Source organism: Symsagittifera roscoffensis, chromosome 2 (assembly GCF_963678635.1).
Source record: "Symsagittifera roscoffensis chromosome 2, txSymRosc1.1, whole genome shotgun sequence".
Lineage (NCBI taxonomy): Eukaryota > Metazoa > Xenacoelomorpha > Acoela > Convolutidae > Symsagittifera > Symsagittifera roscoffensis.
Window position 1 is genome coordinate 32819910 of NC_087063.1, and position 18983 is coordinate 32838892.

Genomic DNA, 18983 nt, shown 5'->3' on the forward strand with positions numbered 1-18983 from the left:
TATTAACCAACACTGTAGCTATTATTACTTCATGCATTGTTAAAGTTACTTTCGTGCCTTGTTAAAGTTAATTCCGCCAACTTTTTAAAGTAAACTAAAGGAAACGTAGACTACAAAAAATTTTTAAAAAAGCAAGAAACTTGAATTTTTCGCTTTTCGGAAGTTTTTTTTTTGGGCTTATTTTTAAAAAAACAACCTTCAATTTTTTTTCCCACAGAAACTTTTTTGAACATTCTTTTCTACTTAATTCTCCGTCTCTCATTAACCAATTGCAAAACTCATTAAAATAATCCCAAAATGGCGCGCCGTCAATGATTCAGAGCAAAGGATCTGTGGAAGTAGAGATCAAAGACTGCCAAGATGCTGTGAGGAGTTACATTTTCCACAACGTGCTGTCTGTGCCGATCTACAGGGTGAACTTGCCGCTTGATGAGTGAGAGCTCAGAGATAGTTAGATGATTAAGCTCCAGTTTTGATGCAGAAGCTTTTCTGCTATTAGCACCAGAAGGGGGGAAACTTCCTGTGAAGCAGTAGGGCAAATTTTGAGATATCCATTTTAGAGGGCTATTTTGAGATTTCAGTACGGCTATTTTGAGATATCCTTTTTGGCTGTTGGACCCCAAATTTTTTTTAAAAAGCGGCTTAGGCGCCAATATATACTAATTTTGAGGGGGTAGCGCGCACCAAAAAAAACGCGATTTTTTGGTCAAAAATTTCCAAAAAGTGCCTAAAAACTCTTTTTTTGGCATGTTTTGTCAAAATTTTGCCTGCGGCGCAGAACATTTGGCGAATCCGGGGGCTTTTTAGAACTTTAGAAGAGCTAAAAAAATCTAATCGAAAAAATGGTTGACAAAATTTTCTAAATTTTTTGAAAATCCGCCCTTCCCCTCGAGAAAATCCTAAGTCCGCCCCTAAACACAGATTCTGAATGATCCACGGTTCAACAATCGTAATATTAGCGGCTTCTTCGAGCTTTTCGGAGTTCAAAACAGCCTTTTTTTGACACTGGTGAGAGGTGGAAGGCCAAGAGAAAAGTGATGAACCAAATTTTCCGAAGTATGGGCATTGGGCGCAGTTCTCTCAGTTAGATGATTGAATAAGAAGCGGTAAAGTTTATGTTGCATTTTGAAAAGCTGGAAAAAGATGAGGCTGATATCAGGATGAGTATGAGTTATATGTTTCACATAAAGCTGTTTTTTGGCTCGGAGCATAAGTGGATATAAATAAAAGGATAGAGCTGAAATTTTTAGTGGATAACTCTAAAATTTTCCAAATGGGCAATTAGCAGCAAAAACTTTTACTTTGACAGGGGAACACACCAAGAAAATGAGCCAAAATAGGCCCAGTTTTTCTAAAATTTTCCTGCGCTGCAGAAACTTTTGGTCAAACAAAGCTATTTTTTTTGAGTGAAGGTAGAAAATCAGTTTGGTCGACTTATAAAAACCGGACAAAAAACTCATTACATGAACCCTTAAAATCCTTCCCGCAAAAATCTTTAAGCAGAAGCTCACACATTGGAGATCTGTACGTTTCAGCTATTAGTATTCGAAATAAAAGTGATAGTACACCAACAAACTTCGAAATCTATTAATCTTACCTAATTGTCGAAAAAATTTCACACTAAGGCGGAAAAAACCAGCTAACCATTATGTTTACAGGTGTTTTGTTTCAAAAGTACGTTGGCTACATGTCCAGCAATATCGTTTTCAACCTTCTATTTGACAAGACGTTCGATTATGATGACCCCTTGTACCTTGAATTTTAATACTACTTACAGCAAGTTTTTGACTTCAAAATCCACGAGCACTTCACTACTGGTTACCTTTATGCATAGCCAAGCGTATGTCTGTGCTTGAGGAAGTAATAAGCATGCAGAAAAACTTCATCGAAAAGCTGCGAGCCGAGTTCTTTCGCCGAAAGCCGCCTTCAGTCGAAGCCGCTCGGAACCGAGAACCGGAGTGTGTTTCTGACTATTTATGGAATAAAGTTTTGATCGATAATGACTCGATCATCACTGAAACTTCAGTAGTAGCGATCATGGCTGACCTTGTTTTCACTGGCCAAGAAACTGTAACTAACAATTTATGTTGGCTTTTACTAGTTATGATTCATTATCCAGAAGTCCAAGAAAAGATTTTCCAGGAGCTGTCATCAAAAACCGACATAAATCATCCCCTAGTCTCGTTCTGTACTCCAGGCGATTGCCATTATACGTTGGCAACAATTTCTGAAACCATGCGCATGTACCGTCGTATATTCGACTCTGGATCACACGGCTTGGAAGACGTCGACAATTTGCATGGGTTCCGGATACCGAAAGGTTCTAGACTCTTTGGAAACATTGATATAGAAAACTTTAGTCTAGAAAACTTTTTGAACGAGAAAGGGGAGTACCAGAAGCATCCATGCTTGATTCCATTTGGTTCAGGCCCTCGTTCATGCATCGCAGAAAATATGGCTCGAATGGAAGTTTTCGTTTCCTTTGCGTCTATCGTTCGGAAGTTCAAAGTTGAGGCTGTCGGGGATGGAAAACCCTCGCTGGTTCCAATTCTTGGGTTTGTTGGGATAGCACCGAAACCTTTTAAAGTCAAATTGATCGATAGAATAATATGATTGAAAGATAGGCTGAGGTTAATATGACTAACATGCTTTTTTAACGTATGTATAATATGCTGTAGATTTCTTCCTACAAAAAATTGACATGTGGTCCTGTTTAAATATACCAGGAGCTTTTGTCCCATGATTTAAATCAAAAACTTATCGATTCTTCTCTCCACATTTTGGGTAACTACAACAGAATCTCCATCCCTAAATTTAAAGGGTGATTGCGCAAAATATCCAAAAATAATGAAAGCTTTATCGGTACGAAATCAGCAGTTAGACATTTGGATGAAATTCGGTTCATTCGTCAGTCTAGCTTATCATCATTCAATCACTTTCAAATTTTGCCACTGAAATTTTAATTAATCATATGTTATTCATTTGCTGGTCATATGAAATATGCTGAAACAGAAATTTATTCTAACGAAATTTTAATTGTTTTTGTTCCGATCATCCGCCAACAGAGACATGTGAAGGTACCTTGGCGGTGTGTAGTTTTTTTTCCCGATTTTGAGTACATCAAAAACAGTTTGTAGTTGCGGAAGCTCGGTAGTTTTTCAAGAAATTGTCTCAGTATGTAGAAAACGTGGTCTGAATTTTTTTTTGTTTACAGACTAAATTGAAACGATACGATTTACCACTAATAGATATTAACCAATACTGTAGCTATTATTACTTCATGCATTGTTAAAGTTACTTTCGTGCCTTGTTAAAGTTAATTCCGCCAACTTTTCAAAGTAAACTAAAGGAAACGTAGACTACACAAAAAATTTTAAAAAAAGCAAGAAACTTGAATTTTTCGCTTTTCGGAGGTTTTTTTTGGGCGTATTGGGCCCAAAAATGGCGCGCCGTCAATGATTCAGAGCAAAGGATCTGTGGAAGTAGAGATCAAAGACTGCCAAGATGCTGTGAGTAGTTACATTTTCCACAACGTGCTGTTTGTGCCGATCTACAGGGTGAACTTGCCGCTTGATGAGTGAGAGCTCAGTGGTAGCTGGATGATTAATCTCCAGTTTTGATGCAGAAGATTTTCTGCTATTAGCACCAGATTGGGGGAAACTTCCTGTGAAGCAGTAGGGCAATTTTTTTCTGGATACAAATTCAGGAGAAACCAATGAGTCCAGTGACGAAGACAAAAAGCAAGATTAGTAATGCAATGCTTTGGCACTGACGACTGGGTCACTTCAACTAGCAGCATCTTTTATTACTTGTCAATGTGAGAGCTAGAGCTTTCAAGTTTCATGCTGTTGCAGTACTACCAAGAAAATCTGACAGCAGTACATCAGCAGTGAGGCAACGGGTCTTCAGTGACATCCTGTGACGTTTCGAACTACAGAACATGCCTCGAGTTTCATCGATGACTTCAGTCGGCTGACATGGGCAAATACCTGGTGAAGAAGAGTAGTGCTCTACTGAAGTTCCAGAAAAATGTGGTAGTGCATGGAGCACCAAAAAGCTGGAGATTTTGTAGAGAAACCCAATTGAAGCAAGAGTTCACTGTTTCTAATACTCATCAACATGGTCTAGCAGAGCGTTACAACAGAGCAATTACCAAGATGAATCGATGTCTGCTGGTCACTGATCGAAGCAAATCTATCGAAAATGTTCTGGGTCCGAGGAATCTCATCAGCTTTGAGGTTTCGCAACTTGTGTCCCCCAACCAACAAAGAGAAATGCTCCTCACCGACTGAGGGGCGACAGGAAAACCATCAAAAGTGAGCTGTTTTCGCGTGTTTAGCTGCTTGGCGTACTATCTTGATCCAGGCAACACGCTGAAATTGGATCTAACGGGCAATAAAAAAAATTCATCGGCTTAGACGAGGGAGCAAAGCCTTATTGCTGATGAACCTTAAGACAATACAGGTGGTGCAAGTTTGAAGACTGACTTTCAAGGAGGACATTATTCAAGACAACCCCTTGGTTGACAGTGACTTTTTTCAAACCGTGGAGCCATTCAGCCATGGATAAATTGATATTGAGCAACCGAGCACGACTTTCGCCAACAAAATACCAAGCGCACCAACATAGGAGTTACTGCAGTTTCGGTTAGCGCTACTAAAGTGAATCAGGTAGAGGAGGAACCCTTAGATTCAAGTTCTACTGAGCATCCAGTGAGGAGGTCAGTTAGGACGAGGAACCCTCCCATTCGATACAGACTGAAAATTAACCATGCTTCAGCAATAAGAGACCAATAGCCAGTGGGCTATTCATAAGCCGTGTCTGGAGCGGAAAATGAGCAAAGGCTGGCAGCCATAGCTTCGGAGTTGAAGTCTCTAGAAGCCATGGGAACTTAGACACTTATTGAAAGATCACGATCTCGCATGATTTCTCCTGGACGATGAGATCTTGCTAAGAAAGAAAAGTTGATTGGACAAGTGGAGCAAATGGATGGTGAAAGGGTTCATGCAAGTGGAATGACGTTATTTCATTGATACGTTTGCTCCGACCTGTCAGATCTGTAAGCCCGAAACGAAGGCTCTTGTGGGCAAACGATGAGCTTATCTCAACTTTCCAGTAGAGACAGTGTATATGGAGGAGCCAAAGTTGTTCAGCAGCAGTGGCTCCTATTTGAAGACGATTTCTGTAGAAGCAGCAATAACTCTTGTTTGTTCAGCGAGGCGAACAGATGATGCATTGATACTTGAGCTGGTTTGGTTAGATGACATCAACCTTGCGTGCAGATGTCAAGACGAAATTGAAAAGCCGTTTCTCAGAAAGATTTGTGATGGGTACTAGAGGTTGATCAACCTAGTTCCTGATGATGCAGTCGCCTGGGTCAGTGTCTGTGAACTAATCAGGCTCAACATTGACAGCGCTTTAGAGTTGATGACTTCAAACCAGTGGAGATCAGCGCACAACTATCTAAAAATGACTGCCCTGAAGCTTGCTCAGCAGAGGCAGTGTCTATGAAAGCTGAGGACTGCAGAGGCATTGTGGGCTCTTTACTGAACAAATCTAAGCAAAGAAGGCCCGATGTCTCACTACAGTGAAGAATCCAAGAAGATTGCACTGGGTTGCTGCATAGAGGGTTCTTTGCTACCTGAAGAGGACAAAAACCTGGAGCTGTGCTACACCAAGGAAGCTGATGGTGTAAGACTCTATGGATCTGCAGATGCTGACCGGGTGGGAGACATGGGTGGTAGAAGGCCAACGACTGGTATCAGTTGTAGAAGACAGGGGCAGCAATCGGTTAGAGCACCAAGAAGCAACCAACTGCGGCCATATCTAACAATCAAACTGAATAGCAAGCGCTGGTATCAGCATTTCAAGAGACTCTATGTGTGCGATCACTTTTCGCTGAGGTGAGCGTTGCGAATGACGAACATCACTCAGGAAAAGAACCAGAGCTGCATGGAAGATGTGCAAGAATCTCGCAAGAAAAGCAAACAAAGCACGTAGTTGTGAAATACCACTTAGTTTGAGTACGAGCGGAAGATGAGACAGTTGAACTCCAGTTTTGAACTACCAAAATTGTGTAACTGATTAGTTGAAAAAAAACCTGAGCCAGTCTAAAATGGATCAATTTTGTCGAAAGTTGATGATTGCAGCCTGATTTTGGACAAAGCCATTTCAGCCTGATTGGGGTTAGTTCTTTTCAAGGTCAGACTGATTACTTGAGAGATTCAGATGTGAGATCAAAATTGATTACAGAAATCAAAAATGAATAAACTCAGATAAGGTCAGCCACTAAAAACAAAATAATTAATTAGTCAATTTTTAAAATAAATAGTACTTCTTTGATTCTTCGTTTGTCCAATCAATTAAATTCATTTTCTCAATTCATTCTACAACAGTCACTACTTCTTCTCAACCGTCTCAGTTGAAACCTCAGAATTACTCTCAGTATCTAAACCCAGCTCTTAATCCTAGTTGCTCTAACTCTGAATCTTAAAATGGTGAGATCGATTTTTGAAAAAAAAGATGTTTTTTTTTTCAATGCGCTTCATCTTGTGCAAGCCAAAACTTTGATATCTTGCTAAGTAAAGAACTTTTTCGAAGAAGGGCATTGCTGATAGTTTAACATCAGTTTCAGATTTTCTCAGTGTTTCGTTGATTATCTATAAATTTGGTTACTGATTCTTTCTTTTATTCAAAATTTTGTGTCCAGATTACTGTCTCAGTTTTAACTATCTTGCCATTTTGCGTTGCTCGATTTATATAACCAAAAGTTTTGACGACAGTTTCAGATTTCTACGACTGTGTCCAAGGTTTTGCAATAAAAAGTCGGTAGGTATGCACAGGTTCTGCAATAAACTTATTGATATACAGACTTTTGCAAATTTGTTTCAGAATTTTGCTACCTATATTTGGCATGTCTAGAGTTTCATGACCCGGCTTCTATTTTGCAACATTATGTTTTGACTTTCACAACTAAACATCCGGTCGTGACTTTACAATTTGGTGTGAGGTTGACATGCAGTGCAACCCTCTAAGCCTGGGCACAATTTGGGAACTTTGATCCCCAAAAAAGATTCAGCTGTCCATTGAAAACTTTGTAACTACCCGGGTCGAAGTGCTCATTTTAAGTTTCGACCGTCTCAAATGAAAATTAGTAAGTTTCGACCGTCTCGACCAAAACTCACTAGTTTCGACTGTGCTCGACGAAAATTAGGTATTTTTGACCGTGCTCGACCAAAAAATATGTGCTTGATCGAAGCAATATATGTTTTGACCATGCTTGACCAATTTCAAACATTATGAATTCAGTTTCAAACATTATGAATTATTCAAGTTTAAGCGTTTTAGTTTATGCTTTTCGGGTAATTTTTGTTGATGTTTTTTATCAGAATGATCGTTTGAGTTATTTGCAATTTAGTATAACTCCTTTGCAGAGATGAACTGTTTTTGAGCTATTTTTTCAAAAAATCCTTTGGAATACTGGTTTGTAATTTGAGTAGAAAAAGTTCAGAAAATATGTTTATTTGAAGAAAAAGATTTTTTGGACTCCGAATTACCGCGGGAAAATCGATTTTTTTCGACCGTGCTCGAGAAGTGTTCTAATCGTGCTAGACCGTGCTCGAGGTATTTTTCGAATTTGTGCTGACCCATCCTGTCTCGACTTTTATTTTACGGTTGAGCACTGACATGTGCTCGACTTTGAAAGTCGAAACATAAAGTGAACACCTCGACCCGAGAAGAAACGTTCAGTTTCTTTTTTCCAATGCTGAATGCTGCAAATGTTGGACAAAAAAGTTCTAATTAACATTAAAAAATTTTTTTGAAAAAAATTGTTTAAAATGGCGATGAAAGGTAGAACATTTTGAAAAATAATACGAACAAAAAAAATTGACCGTTGGCCTAAAAATCGACCGCTTGTCAAAAGGTTAAATAATAATTTTTTCCTGAAGCTTTAACTTGGTTTCTGACTGGTGGAAAAACGAACACATGGTTTTGGTAGCGAAGTGAAAGTGATCCACAAAAAGCTAAGTTTTGGCGGGACCCATTGCAACCCACGGTGAAACATACAGTGGTTTACGCTTTCAATGATACAGTCTGCATCATTTTTGACTTAAAGTCAACCCAATTATAGAAAAACGCGTTTTAAATTTCTAGTTTTATGCGTTTTGTTTTATATTTTAAATCAGCACTGTCCTTGTTGCGCTTGAGCACGAAAAGTGTTTTGCAGCAAAAAAAGTTATTCAGCGAGGGCCCAGGAGTGAGCTTTTCAAAATTAATCTTCCTAGAATCTCTTATAATTTTGTTTTTGATGAATTCACTTCAATTTTTTATCAATGCTTGCAGACTTTCAACAATGAAATTTTGAAACAATAGTTTTTGATAAACATCAGGGTCAGTTATTTGACAATATATATCTCAAAATAGTACAATCGCTTTAGGGCGGCAGTGGGTCGAATCATTGAGAGAGAAGCGTCACCTGCCCCTTCCTCTAAATCCGCTTCTGTTTCAATGTATTCGGTAGCTTCAGAAACAGATTTCCCGAAAAAAGTCTGATTGTTTTGAATTTAATTGTAGTGCTGTTTTCCCGAGGCATGGGCCATTAGATTCTTAGGAAACAAAAATTTCTAAGACTATAAAAAAAACTTTTTAGTTAAAAGACTGAGATATTCCTCGCAAGTGCTCTGTTTTTCGAGGCAACCCGTGGCAGGCTTCGTTTGAAATCTTTAGGATATCTTCTCAAACCTACTTTAATCACAAAATACTGACCTTAATTTTGTGTATATATTTGGCTTCAAAACAATTTATTATGATTATTATTACTGCTCTAGTGCAAATTGTAGATCAAACTTTGGATTTCCAGTTGAAGCAAATCATAAATTGATTTACGTAGCTGCCATCACTCGATTTTAGAGGCCTTGATCCTTTTTCCAAGTATGATGGATCGTGAAAAAACGTAGTGAATTTTTTTTTCAATACATTATTTTCTTGAAAAAGAAGCTCCGGGACGATTTGGGTGTGGCTTTAAACTTCGTTACTTAAAGCTTTAAAGCGTCAACAGACGACAGTTTTTCCGATTTAAAAACTAATATTACTATATTTGTTCTATTCAAACAATATGAAGTAGTGGTCGGTCCGGTCCAAAAGGACTTTCATTCAATTTTAAAATTTTCAACATTAAAATTCAATTTAAAATGAGGAAAGTTTAGAAATTTTTTCAGCCGGAAGCTTCGTCTGAAATAACTTTATATCAAAAAACTTTGATTAGAATCTTCAAAAATTGTCTGATGCAAAAACTTTAAAAGTTAATTTGCGTTAATTAAATAACTATAATGCGGATAACATAATAATTTCGTGTCATATTTAGCTCATAGTTTCGGTCTCCTGTCGCAGATGTAGTAAAAATTGTCGGTACAAACGTATGTTTGGAACACACAAGTACCATTGGTTCGTTGATACTCAGCGACACTAGCAGCCACACATGGGTATACAGGGCCTCCTGATCCGACATACCAGCACAGGAAGTCAGTTTTGTCTTCACCATCAGGATTCTCGTACACTCCTGTTCCGGACTGGTCGTGAAGTCCGAAGTTAAATCTTGTGGCTTCACTGAACTTCTCGGCTATCAAGTCGAACTCTTTTCGAAAGTTCCGAGGGTTCCAGTATAGTTCGGAGTGGCCGCTGAACGACTCGCATGTTGCTTTGTTCGCTTCGTAAGTTCCTGAATCGAAGCGTCCCCACCTGAACCAATGGGAAATTCCATTCACGCAGTCATGACCTGAATATTAGTGCAAATCATTAGTATATCTAATTGAAATGAACAAAAAAAATAAAATGACTAGAAAAAGTATATTCTAAAACAATTATCAGCACTTTCAGATGAAAAAGAACTACTATTTTGATTGAATGAATTGAATACAGTAAAAATATCCTATTTTAACTTTAAAAATTCCAGTTACATTTTTTATTCTATTCGGTGTCTACTTCTTTTTCAAAGCATTGTTAAACGTGATTCTTCTTGAATGCAATTTATTCCTGTTTATTCATAACTTCTGGGCAGATGAAAGGTTTTACTGATGAATCTTAGGGGTCGACATCTTACGTTAAGCTGAGCTATGATAGGCATATTTTTTTGAGTTTCATTAACAAAATGTGTTTTGTTTTCCTAGTACTCCAGCTCGAACCAAAACATCATTAATGTCACCTAGAAAAAAGTCGTTGAGTTTGAAAATCAGTCAAAATTGATAAAAAAGAGACAATCCCACAGATTTCTATGTTTATACATAGAGTTTGTTTTTTGGTAAAGCTGAATTCATTCAGTTTCATAAATAGGTTCCCTTTATGTATATTTTGCTAGAATGATTCCAACCAGCTTTTGCAAAAATTACAACTAAAAACGCTGGAGCGCCTTTTGCTAATTTAGTTTTCTACAAAGACTCATGCACTAGTTTTGACCTCCATGAGCTGGTCCGATGCACGTCCCTGATGTCTCGGATTTGTACTCTGTGGAGCTGTCGATTAGCACTGTCTCCCCTTCCCCATCTATGAGCCCGTCTACTCTCTTTTGGTTGATCTGACACAGTCCAGGCGAAGAATCATCTGTTATATCTTTCTCCACGAACACTAATAAATAGTTTTAGATTTAGTTTTAAATGGTTTTGAATGTCGAACTTTTTTTAAACTGCACGTTTTTTTTATACCGCGTCGATTTAATTCAAATAAAAAAGGATAGCTGGTTACTGTGAAAGTAGCAGAGAATGTTCTGACCATCGTCTTAGAAAGTACAACAAATAACATTTTTTTTTTAAAATGTTGTTTTTTCGGCGCTGTGTGATAATATGAGCTAAAAGAAAAACTAGAAACTAGGCATATTTGACAGTCTTTGTAAAATAAGCACAACGGAAAACAAATTTTGTCGAAAAATGACAATAAAAACGAGAAAAAAAATCAAAAAAAAAATCGAAAACTTTTTCAAAGGTTTTTGCAATTTCTTGAAACTTTGAGTTTTAAGTTTACAAAAGAGCGCTAAAGTACCGAAAAACTAACGTTACTCGAGTAAAACTAAGTTTTTTGTTTCAAAATAAGCTACTGTAAGCCTGCTCGCATGCTTTATTCGTTCGAAGAAGACGAAAAACCTAGAATCACGACTTTAAGGGCTTCAATATGATAATGTTAAAGTAGGAAAAAGAGTAGAAGGTTTCAAAGATAAGTTATAGTAAATATCAACTGTACTACATCGAAATATAAAGCAAGCTGCTTTTGTTATTTCAGTCGAGTACAGACGTAGAAAGAACAGTGATTAGAATAAAGACCGGTGGCCATACATTAAAGGACTTTACCATAACTTTACATTAACATAAACTGTATCAATTGTACCCCAATTATATAAGGTCACCAACGAAATTTAAACACTCTTTTTGATTTTTCAAGAATTCAAATTGCAACTTCAAGTTGCTGTACATATGTTTATCATAGAAAACTAATTTTTGTGTCTGTCAGTTTTACTTTTGAGTTTGATAGGCTTTTCTCAGCTCTCCTGTTTCTAGTTCGGTTTGTATTTGGTTCCCTCACGTTTTTGGATCCGTCGCGTCAACACTACGCCCAATTTTGTGACAGCTTTACGTGTTCGCGTTGATTGGCGTGGCGGCGTTTTGTCCTTTGTACTCGTTTCTGGATCCATTCGACCGTGTCCTCGCTTCCGCGTGGATCACTTTCCGTCGCCGTTTGTGTTTCCGGTTGACTTTCTGCTTTCGCCGTTGGCGTGCTTGCTTCGTCTGCCGTGTCGCCTGAGTCACTGCTCGATTCAGCAATTCGTTTTTTCTAATCGTTGTCCTCGCCGCTCGCTTGGCTCGTGCCCGTCTTTCACTTTGCTCCTTTGGCTTACCCGCCCCAATGGGCAGACCGTTGGCAACATTGACCGTTGCTGAGCTGTCCAGTTAGTTTCTGATGATGCGACCATGTTCTCGGTTTCTGGCTCGTATCTAAACGCGACACCGTTTCTTAGTAATAAATTGCCTTTTTCGATTTTTACAGTATGCGGAGTTAATTTTTCGATTTTTTGGTCAAGTTTTTTTTAGTACCTGGCTGGGTTATTTGGATCTGTAAGGCTTGTTTGCTGGTTTATTGTGTACGCTTTCTTAGGTGGCTTGGCTGCTTTGTGCCGCAATTTGATGGTGTTTTGGGGTTGTGAAGTTCAATGTTCGTCGGGTATCCGGGGGCCGCGTCAATTTTGTGGTTCCATTGTGAGGCCGCTTCGCTTATCCCTGTCCTGAAAAACTATTCGATTGATCTCCCGCTCTTCTCGTCTAAAGAATTTTTTTTGGTTAAAATTTTTATTCGAATTGAGTTTTTCAAACTTGGACGTTTCGCTAGATTTCTCAGCACCGTGTTGGTTTCTCTCCCATGGTGTGCTTCGAATGGAGTAACGTTTGTTTTACTGTGAAAGGCAAATTATGAGGTGCCCAATGCTCAGAGCAGGAGCGGTTCGAATCGCTGTTCCCCCCGTTCCTTCAGGCATGTAATGACAAAATGTTTTGTAGAGAACCGATTGTACTTTCTACCATACCAGTTGCCGATGGTCTCAAACCGGCGACTTTAACAATTCGATGTTCTTTTTTTCGCAAAAATTTTGTATTTTATTGGAGAAGAACTGGGAAGTTTGTTCTATGTGAAGATTTCTTGGGTTTCCGATAGTGGCTATATATTTTTATGGAATTTTAAAACTTTCCTTGAGTTATTGCTAGAACAAACAGAATCCGACGGCCGGTGAGAAAAAACATAGACGACCATAAAGCCGTTTTTTCTTCGACCTTTTACGTAGTTAACCGGCCCCAAAAGATCCAATTGGACTATTTCGTTAGGTTCCGTCGGTATATATGTTTCACCTAAATTACCCTTAGCTATGTCTGGTCTCAGACTTTTACCTACTTCTAAGCAGTGCTTGCATAATTTGGCCGTCACTGCCAGATTCATGTACATCATGGGCATCCAGATTTTCTTGGAGGCGGCATACATCTTGTCATGGCCATGGTGGTAGTAGTGTAGTCGGTTCATTATTGGTGTTGCCAGCGCCCTCGCTATTGCGGGTCTCCGATCCATCCACAGGCTTTTTGGGGTAGTTTTCCTGTGTAAGTACTTCAATATCGGAATCGGAGCTACTTGAGCCCAGGGTTGAGACTGGATTAGTTAGATGTTTACTGCCTGAGTTGAGGTGCTTTCTATTGCTGTACTCTTATCCGGCTAATCTGGGGTTGAAATTAAAAATTTTGGGCCATATCCTCGCAGTTGAAATTATTGAAAAAACTGATGAATTGAGAAGAAATAGAGCAACTTGCTTTTAAATCTTGAGAACGAAGTCTGTTTTTCTGTTTTCCGCTCGTGCATACATAACGCGATATGCAAATATCTGTCCTGCCACGGCTGAATTTCTCTCGCATGACTCAACCGGTTCGTTTTCTATACTTGTCGGCCGGTTCGTTTCTATACCTGATGAATTTGTATATTCACGGAATATTGTGCTGCTATTGGCTGAATAGTAATTGCATGTTTTTTCGCCCTCTGCCGTTCAGTTTTGGCGCGTTCTGTTTGCAAATTTTCTTTTTCTTCCGTTTTTTGTACTTTTTATGTTTTACAAGTAGCTTTCTTTGCTGGGCAAACTTTGATATGTTCCAACGTAAAATTAGGAGCATCGCAATTGTAGCATCTTCGGGGGTTTGACCCCCCGGTATATTTCCGCGTTTGCCACGCCATCGGTTTCGGAAATATCCTGCTCCCTGTGGAATTTTTGTGTACGACCTGTAAGCTCTATCCCCACCGTTCATAGGATAAGGCGATCCTACATATATCTTCCGGCGTTTTCGTTGAATGCGATAATTACCGCTGGCAATCCAGTTTTTTCATTATCTCGTTATCATTATAAAGATGTCTTCATTATCTCGTTTTTTCACCTTTTTTGAGAAATCGCGCCGTCCCGTCAGGGTGCTGAGTTCCGCGTTGAATTTTTCGAACGTTTCGTGCTCTCGTCTTTTACGTCCATAAAACAAACCCCTTTCTGGCGTCACGTTACGTTTTCTTTTAAAAACGCGGTCCATGTAGTCCAACACTCGAGGATACGTTCCGTTTTGAAAGCCACTCCTGGTTGCCTGGCTTTAAAAATCCCTTCGTGTCCAATACATGGATAAAGGTTCGATTTAAGTTTCTTCTCCGACTCCGTCCAATTTTTTCCGTTTACTTCCTCCGTCAATGCGGCGATTTGGGGAGCTGTTAACGTGGCAGCGAATTAGAAGTCATCCGGATCAATTTTGTTTTTCGATGTCATCCCCAATGGAATTTCACGATCCACTCCTCCCAGTAAATTGGTGGGTCAAGTGTTTTAGAGTCCCAAACAGAAACAATATTGAAAGGGTTCTTTCCCGCTTTTTTTTGTGCTGGCTGTGCCATCTTAAACTAGGAAAAAGAGTAGAATGCATAGAAGGTAGAAGTTTAATTATCGTAAAGATTATCTGTATTATATCGAAATGTAAGGCAAACTGCACTTTTTATTTCAGGTCCAGACGTAAGTCCAGACGTAGAAAGAACAGTGATAAGAATAGAGACCGGTCGCCAGACATTCAAGAACTTTACCAAAACTTTATCTAAACATAAACTATATAAATTGTACCCCTATGTCAATATATCACTTGACTTTCTCCGATGATCATTTGTGGTGTCTGATTTTGCATGGAAAACACGCAAAAAAATTAGAAAAACTAAAATACACCCGAATACAATGTTCCCGTTTTTCAAATGGTCGCAACAAAAAGCTACCTTGCTGCAGTCACCAACCAGTTTGTAAAAACACGCTCGAACTCAGAGTGTTTCCCAGAAACTTTGGCAACGAAATAACAAATGGCAAAACAAATTGTTTGCAAAGTGTTATAACAACACACTTTCTTTCACCAAATCTCATTTTTTAATAGTTTTTTACCTCCGCTGAATGCATCCTCCTCCTTGCACTTCGGTTTGGTCCCATTCTTCATCCCTCCATAGACACAATTCTCATCAAATACCACAACCCCCTCTTGTTGCACCTCCGCCCCATGCATATCCACAGAGTTCAACTCGCAGATCCTCCCTTGGCAGAAATTGTACGATATGCACCCTGATGCTCTAGTGCAGTGCATTGAACATTTGGATATCCTATCGGCTAATTTGAGTTCTGCAATGTGCCCCACTATTCTGATTCTGGACCTCATGTCGTCAAAGGGCATTGTTCTATTTCAGAAGCAAAGTAATATCAAAATGGTAAAATATGATTCATGTTAGAAAGAAATTTAAATTGAGATTGATCGTAGATAAAAAAATATTAAGGTTCTGGAAGAGCAATCCCGTCACCTTATATAACTAGGCCAAACACTTGGCCAAACACCCTATATAACTTGGCCAAGTATATAACCAAGAAAATATACTCTCGTTCTGCGACAAACTTTATGCGAATCATAAAAAAATTGAAAACCTTAAAATTTTCGCTATCCTCCTTTTTTGCGGCGACAGGGATAAAGCCCTATCAAGCAAGAATTACCTGATCGCTGTTGGAACTTTAGCCGGTGATGCGAAGACATTGTAAAACAGTTCAAAATCAAACAGAGTTGAAAGGATAATCAGCATTTTGTCAATTGTCAGGTCAAAAATGGAACACATCGAGATCCAAAGATCCAAAAAAAACTCAAAAGTGATTTCTTCGTTAAACTTTTGGCAACCAACAAACTGTCAGAGTTCAAGCTGGAATTTAACAGAAAAAATAAACAGATGTCTTTGTGGTGAATAATTTATTATGTGCTTTCGAGTGCAATTTCAGTATAGTTTTTTGGCTTTACGGCAGCTGTGTTTACCAAATTGTTAAGTTTGAATCTAAATTGCACTAATTTTTTGTAACAAATTAAATTATCATATTCATTAAAACGAACTTTGGTAGATTGGTCGGGCTAAAATATATTTAGTGAAATATTGTTTTGAAACGAAATTCAGTTTTAGAAAATTTATTTGAAAAATGACAAAATAGTTGAATTTGTTCATCGACCCAAAAGGTTTTGAAGACCCAAAATTTTGAGCAAAACCCGGGTTGAAATTGCATCCACAAAACTTTTACTGTACAGTGCCATGATTCATCTTTGAAATCTATGAAACGAAAATGCAAACGACACTGCTCGCATCAGGGCGAGCCCTGAATGTTCCGACGGCCATCTAAGCTCTATGAAGTCAAGTTCCCTTTTAAAAAATGATAAAATTTTCAGCAAAAAAATGAAAAAACATTTAAATAGCATAGTGATATAAATTGCAAAAAAAAACAAAGAATTATACAGACCAAAAAGCATGCCTCAATTTTAATTTAAAACAGTTTCTAAAAGAGATTAAATCTCCGCTTACGCGTTAATAGCGCAAAAGTTATTGCGCGTTAATGATACCAAGTTCACCATATTGGCAACATTTGAACCCCCTTAATTTTACGAAAAATGATCACAGCTAAAAATATCTTTTAAAATTTGAGCTCAGGACAACAATAGTTATTTATTTTTATAATTAAGACCATTTATCCACGGGGGAAAGGACCAACACAAGAGCTGTACAGCTCATCACGGCGAACCGCTGTTGTGCCCCTGTTCAAGAACTACATGCAATTTTTTGGTTATTTTTCTGGGCTGGGTAATGTTGCTTCACCCTCAAGCAACGAGCACGGATCATGGTGGGCCTCGAACATCCGACCTTTCGATTGAGAGGCGGAGACGTAACCACTTCACCACCGCTCCCCTTAATTTTGGATTATGTAGAAAAAAATTTGATTAAAATGGCAAGTTTAAAGGTCGAAATTTGTCTGGAGAAAAAAATATCCCGAGCACAAATCGAAGATTTTAAAATGCTCGCATTCTGCATATGAATTTACTACCAAATTTTTAAGTTTTTATCCGTGGTTCTGACCAACAAAAGTTCAAAAAACTTGACTGTTTTCATCTCCAGAAACTTTTCCTTGTTTAAATTTTAAAAAATGATTTGCAATATTAATGGCCTTGTTCCGGCTTTCGAGCACCTGCTGTCGATTTTGAGTGTACTAAAATTGCAATCACTGGTGTCAGTAGCCACTAGCAGGCGCCATAAGGCTGAGCAATTTATTTATTTGGCATTACTGCGTAAAATCACGCCCAACCTGTTTGAATAATTGATCTAGCAACAAACAAAGGTATAACCATGGATCAAAAAATTAATTTTTTAGTCAGAAAGAAATTCAAAAACTATGGCAAGCGAGCAGGGGCGGATCTTAGATTTTCTCGAAGAGGGAGGAGCGGAGTTTTAAAAAGTTGAAAATTTGTCGACCTTTGTTCAGGTCATTGATTTTCCAAAATTGATTTTCCGAGCGCTCCCAAAACTCAAAATTAATTTTGCGAGAGCTCCCGGAACATTATAAAGAGCCTATTATGACAAATTGTGCTGCGTCAAAGGCAAATGTTTGGAAAAGCATGTCAATGCAGTTTATGGGCTCGTTTTGGTAATTTTTTGACCAAAAAACGCTATTTTTTGACGTGAGCTCCCCTTCAAAATTAATATATATCGGTGCCAAAGGCGCCTTCAGAAAAATTTCAGGGTTGGCCGTCAAAAATGGATGTCATGAAATAATACCAAAGGATACAGTAAGCTAACTCTATTAATTTTGAAATAGTATTCGTTAATTTTGGAAGAATTTTTACAGAAACAAAATAAAGCGCAAACTTTCCGATCAGTTGCTTTCTTCCATTTTCTCAAACTTATTTAGTAACGTAACAACTTAGTTTAACGAAATAAATCCAGAGCCTGATAATTATTTCAGCGGTATTCTTAATTTTTTCAAATTTTGTAAGAAATTTAGTAACTGAATTCTTCACGCAATAAAAATTTTAAGATGATTGAAACGAGGTAACTCGAAGTTCACGCCACCCTGTATCTGGAACTGAGCTTAGTCATGAAAATTTTCTCAACACTAATTTTATTCATTTTCGTTACATTTTGAAAATAAAGCTTACCTGGGAACTTTTTTCTCTGGACAATAAAGTAAAAATGTATAAAACGTTTGGAAAAGTGTGCAAATCGTGTAAAACTTTTGACCTTAAACTGCAGTTGCTCGGTCAGCGCTAGTACTGAACTGGAAGCTAGCCTTTGAAATGTATTATAAACAAAAACAAAACCAGTTTTGAGTTTCAGTTCTGGGACAGAAATGTGACATTCAACCAGAGATGTGATAAAAAAATAATCATAAAATATCATCATCATTAAAATCAACTAATTCTTTTTCTGCACAACATTGCCTCTGCTGATCGAGACAAGACCATTTTTAAATCGATTGATGATGCTATTACTATCTCTTTTTAATCCTTCTCCATTAATTTTAATCTGTGTTCAAACATATTTGCCTTCAAATTTGACTTTAGTGGTTAACAACAAAAGCTTTAGCAATTAAGAGTCAAAACAATTGAATTATTTTTATCACGAAATTTGAACTTAAGTTTTGGATGTGTAATAGTTTCAGCAGAAAACAGTAATTCCATGAAGGGAATTACATTAAAATTGATTGTTACTCATTTTTCAGTTCTAGAATTTTGCAGGAATTTTGCTTGAGCTTCTATGATATAAATCTAACTGATGTCTTGATGTCTCTAACTGAAGGCGGTGGGGCGATAAGGGATTTGAGGTTTCTATTTAACGACCCAGAGGATACCTCTTGCTACTATTTACGACCTCCCGACCCTGAAACTTTTCGAAGGTCACCTTTGGCTCTAAAAGTTTTTTTCAAAGATGAAAATATCCAGAAACTGTCTTAAATTTTCGTTGTTGACCTGCTTTTTTGCAAAAAATTTGCTTTCGGAGCCAAATTTTAGTCAAAATTGGATCATTGTAGCAAGGTTTTTGTGACTTTTTCAAAGATCATTTGTATTTTTTAGACTATGTTCGAGACAAATATCCGATATCTATAACAGTCAAAA

General features: G+C 38.0%; 2 protein-coding genes across 2 annotated transcripts; one reads left to right on the forward strand and one right to left on the reverse strand.

The window, feature by feature from the left end:
• Positions 1 to 1842: 1842 nt before the first annotated feature.
• LOC134839806 (cytochrome P450 2U1-like) lies at positions 1843 to 3581 on the forward strand. The gene is made up of 2 exons (XM_063855429.1): positions 1843 to 2541; positions 3465 to 3581. The coding sequence occupies exons 1-2, from the start codon at positions 1843 to 1845 to the stop codon at positions 3579 to 3581; spliced, it is 816 nt and encodes a 271-aa protein (XP_063711499.1).
• Positions 3582 to 9315: 5734 nt separating this feature from the next.
• On the reverse strand, positions 9316 to 15815 carry LOC134840411 (uncharacterized). Its single transcript, XM_063856193.1, has 4 exons — positions 15557 to 15815; positions 14963 to 15249; positions 10453 to 10620; positions 9316 to 9775 (listed from the first exon to the last, which is right to left on the reverse strand). The coding sequence occupies exons 1-4, from the start codon at positions 15673 to 15675 to the stop codon at positions 9366 to 9368; spliced, it is 984 nt and encodes a 327-aa protein (XP_063712263.1). The 5' UTR covers positions 15676 to 15815; the 3' UTR covers positions 9316 to 9365.
• Positions 15816 to 18983: the final 3168 nt, after the last annotated feature.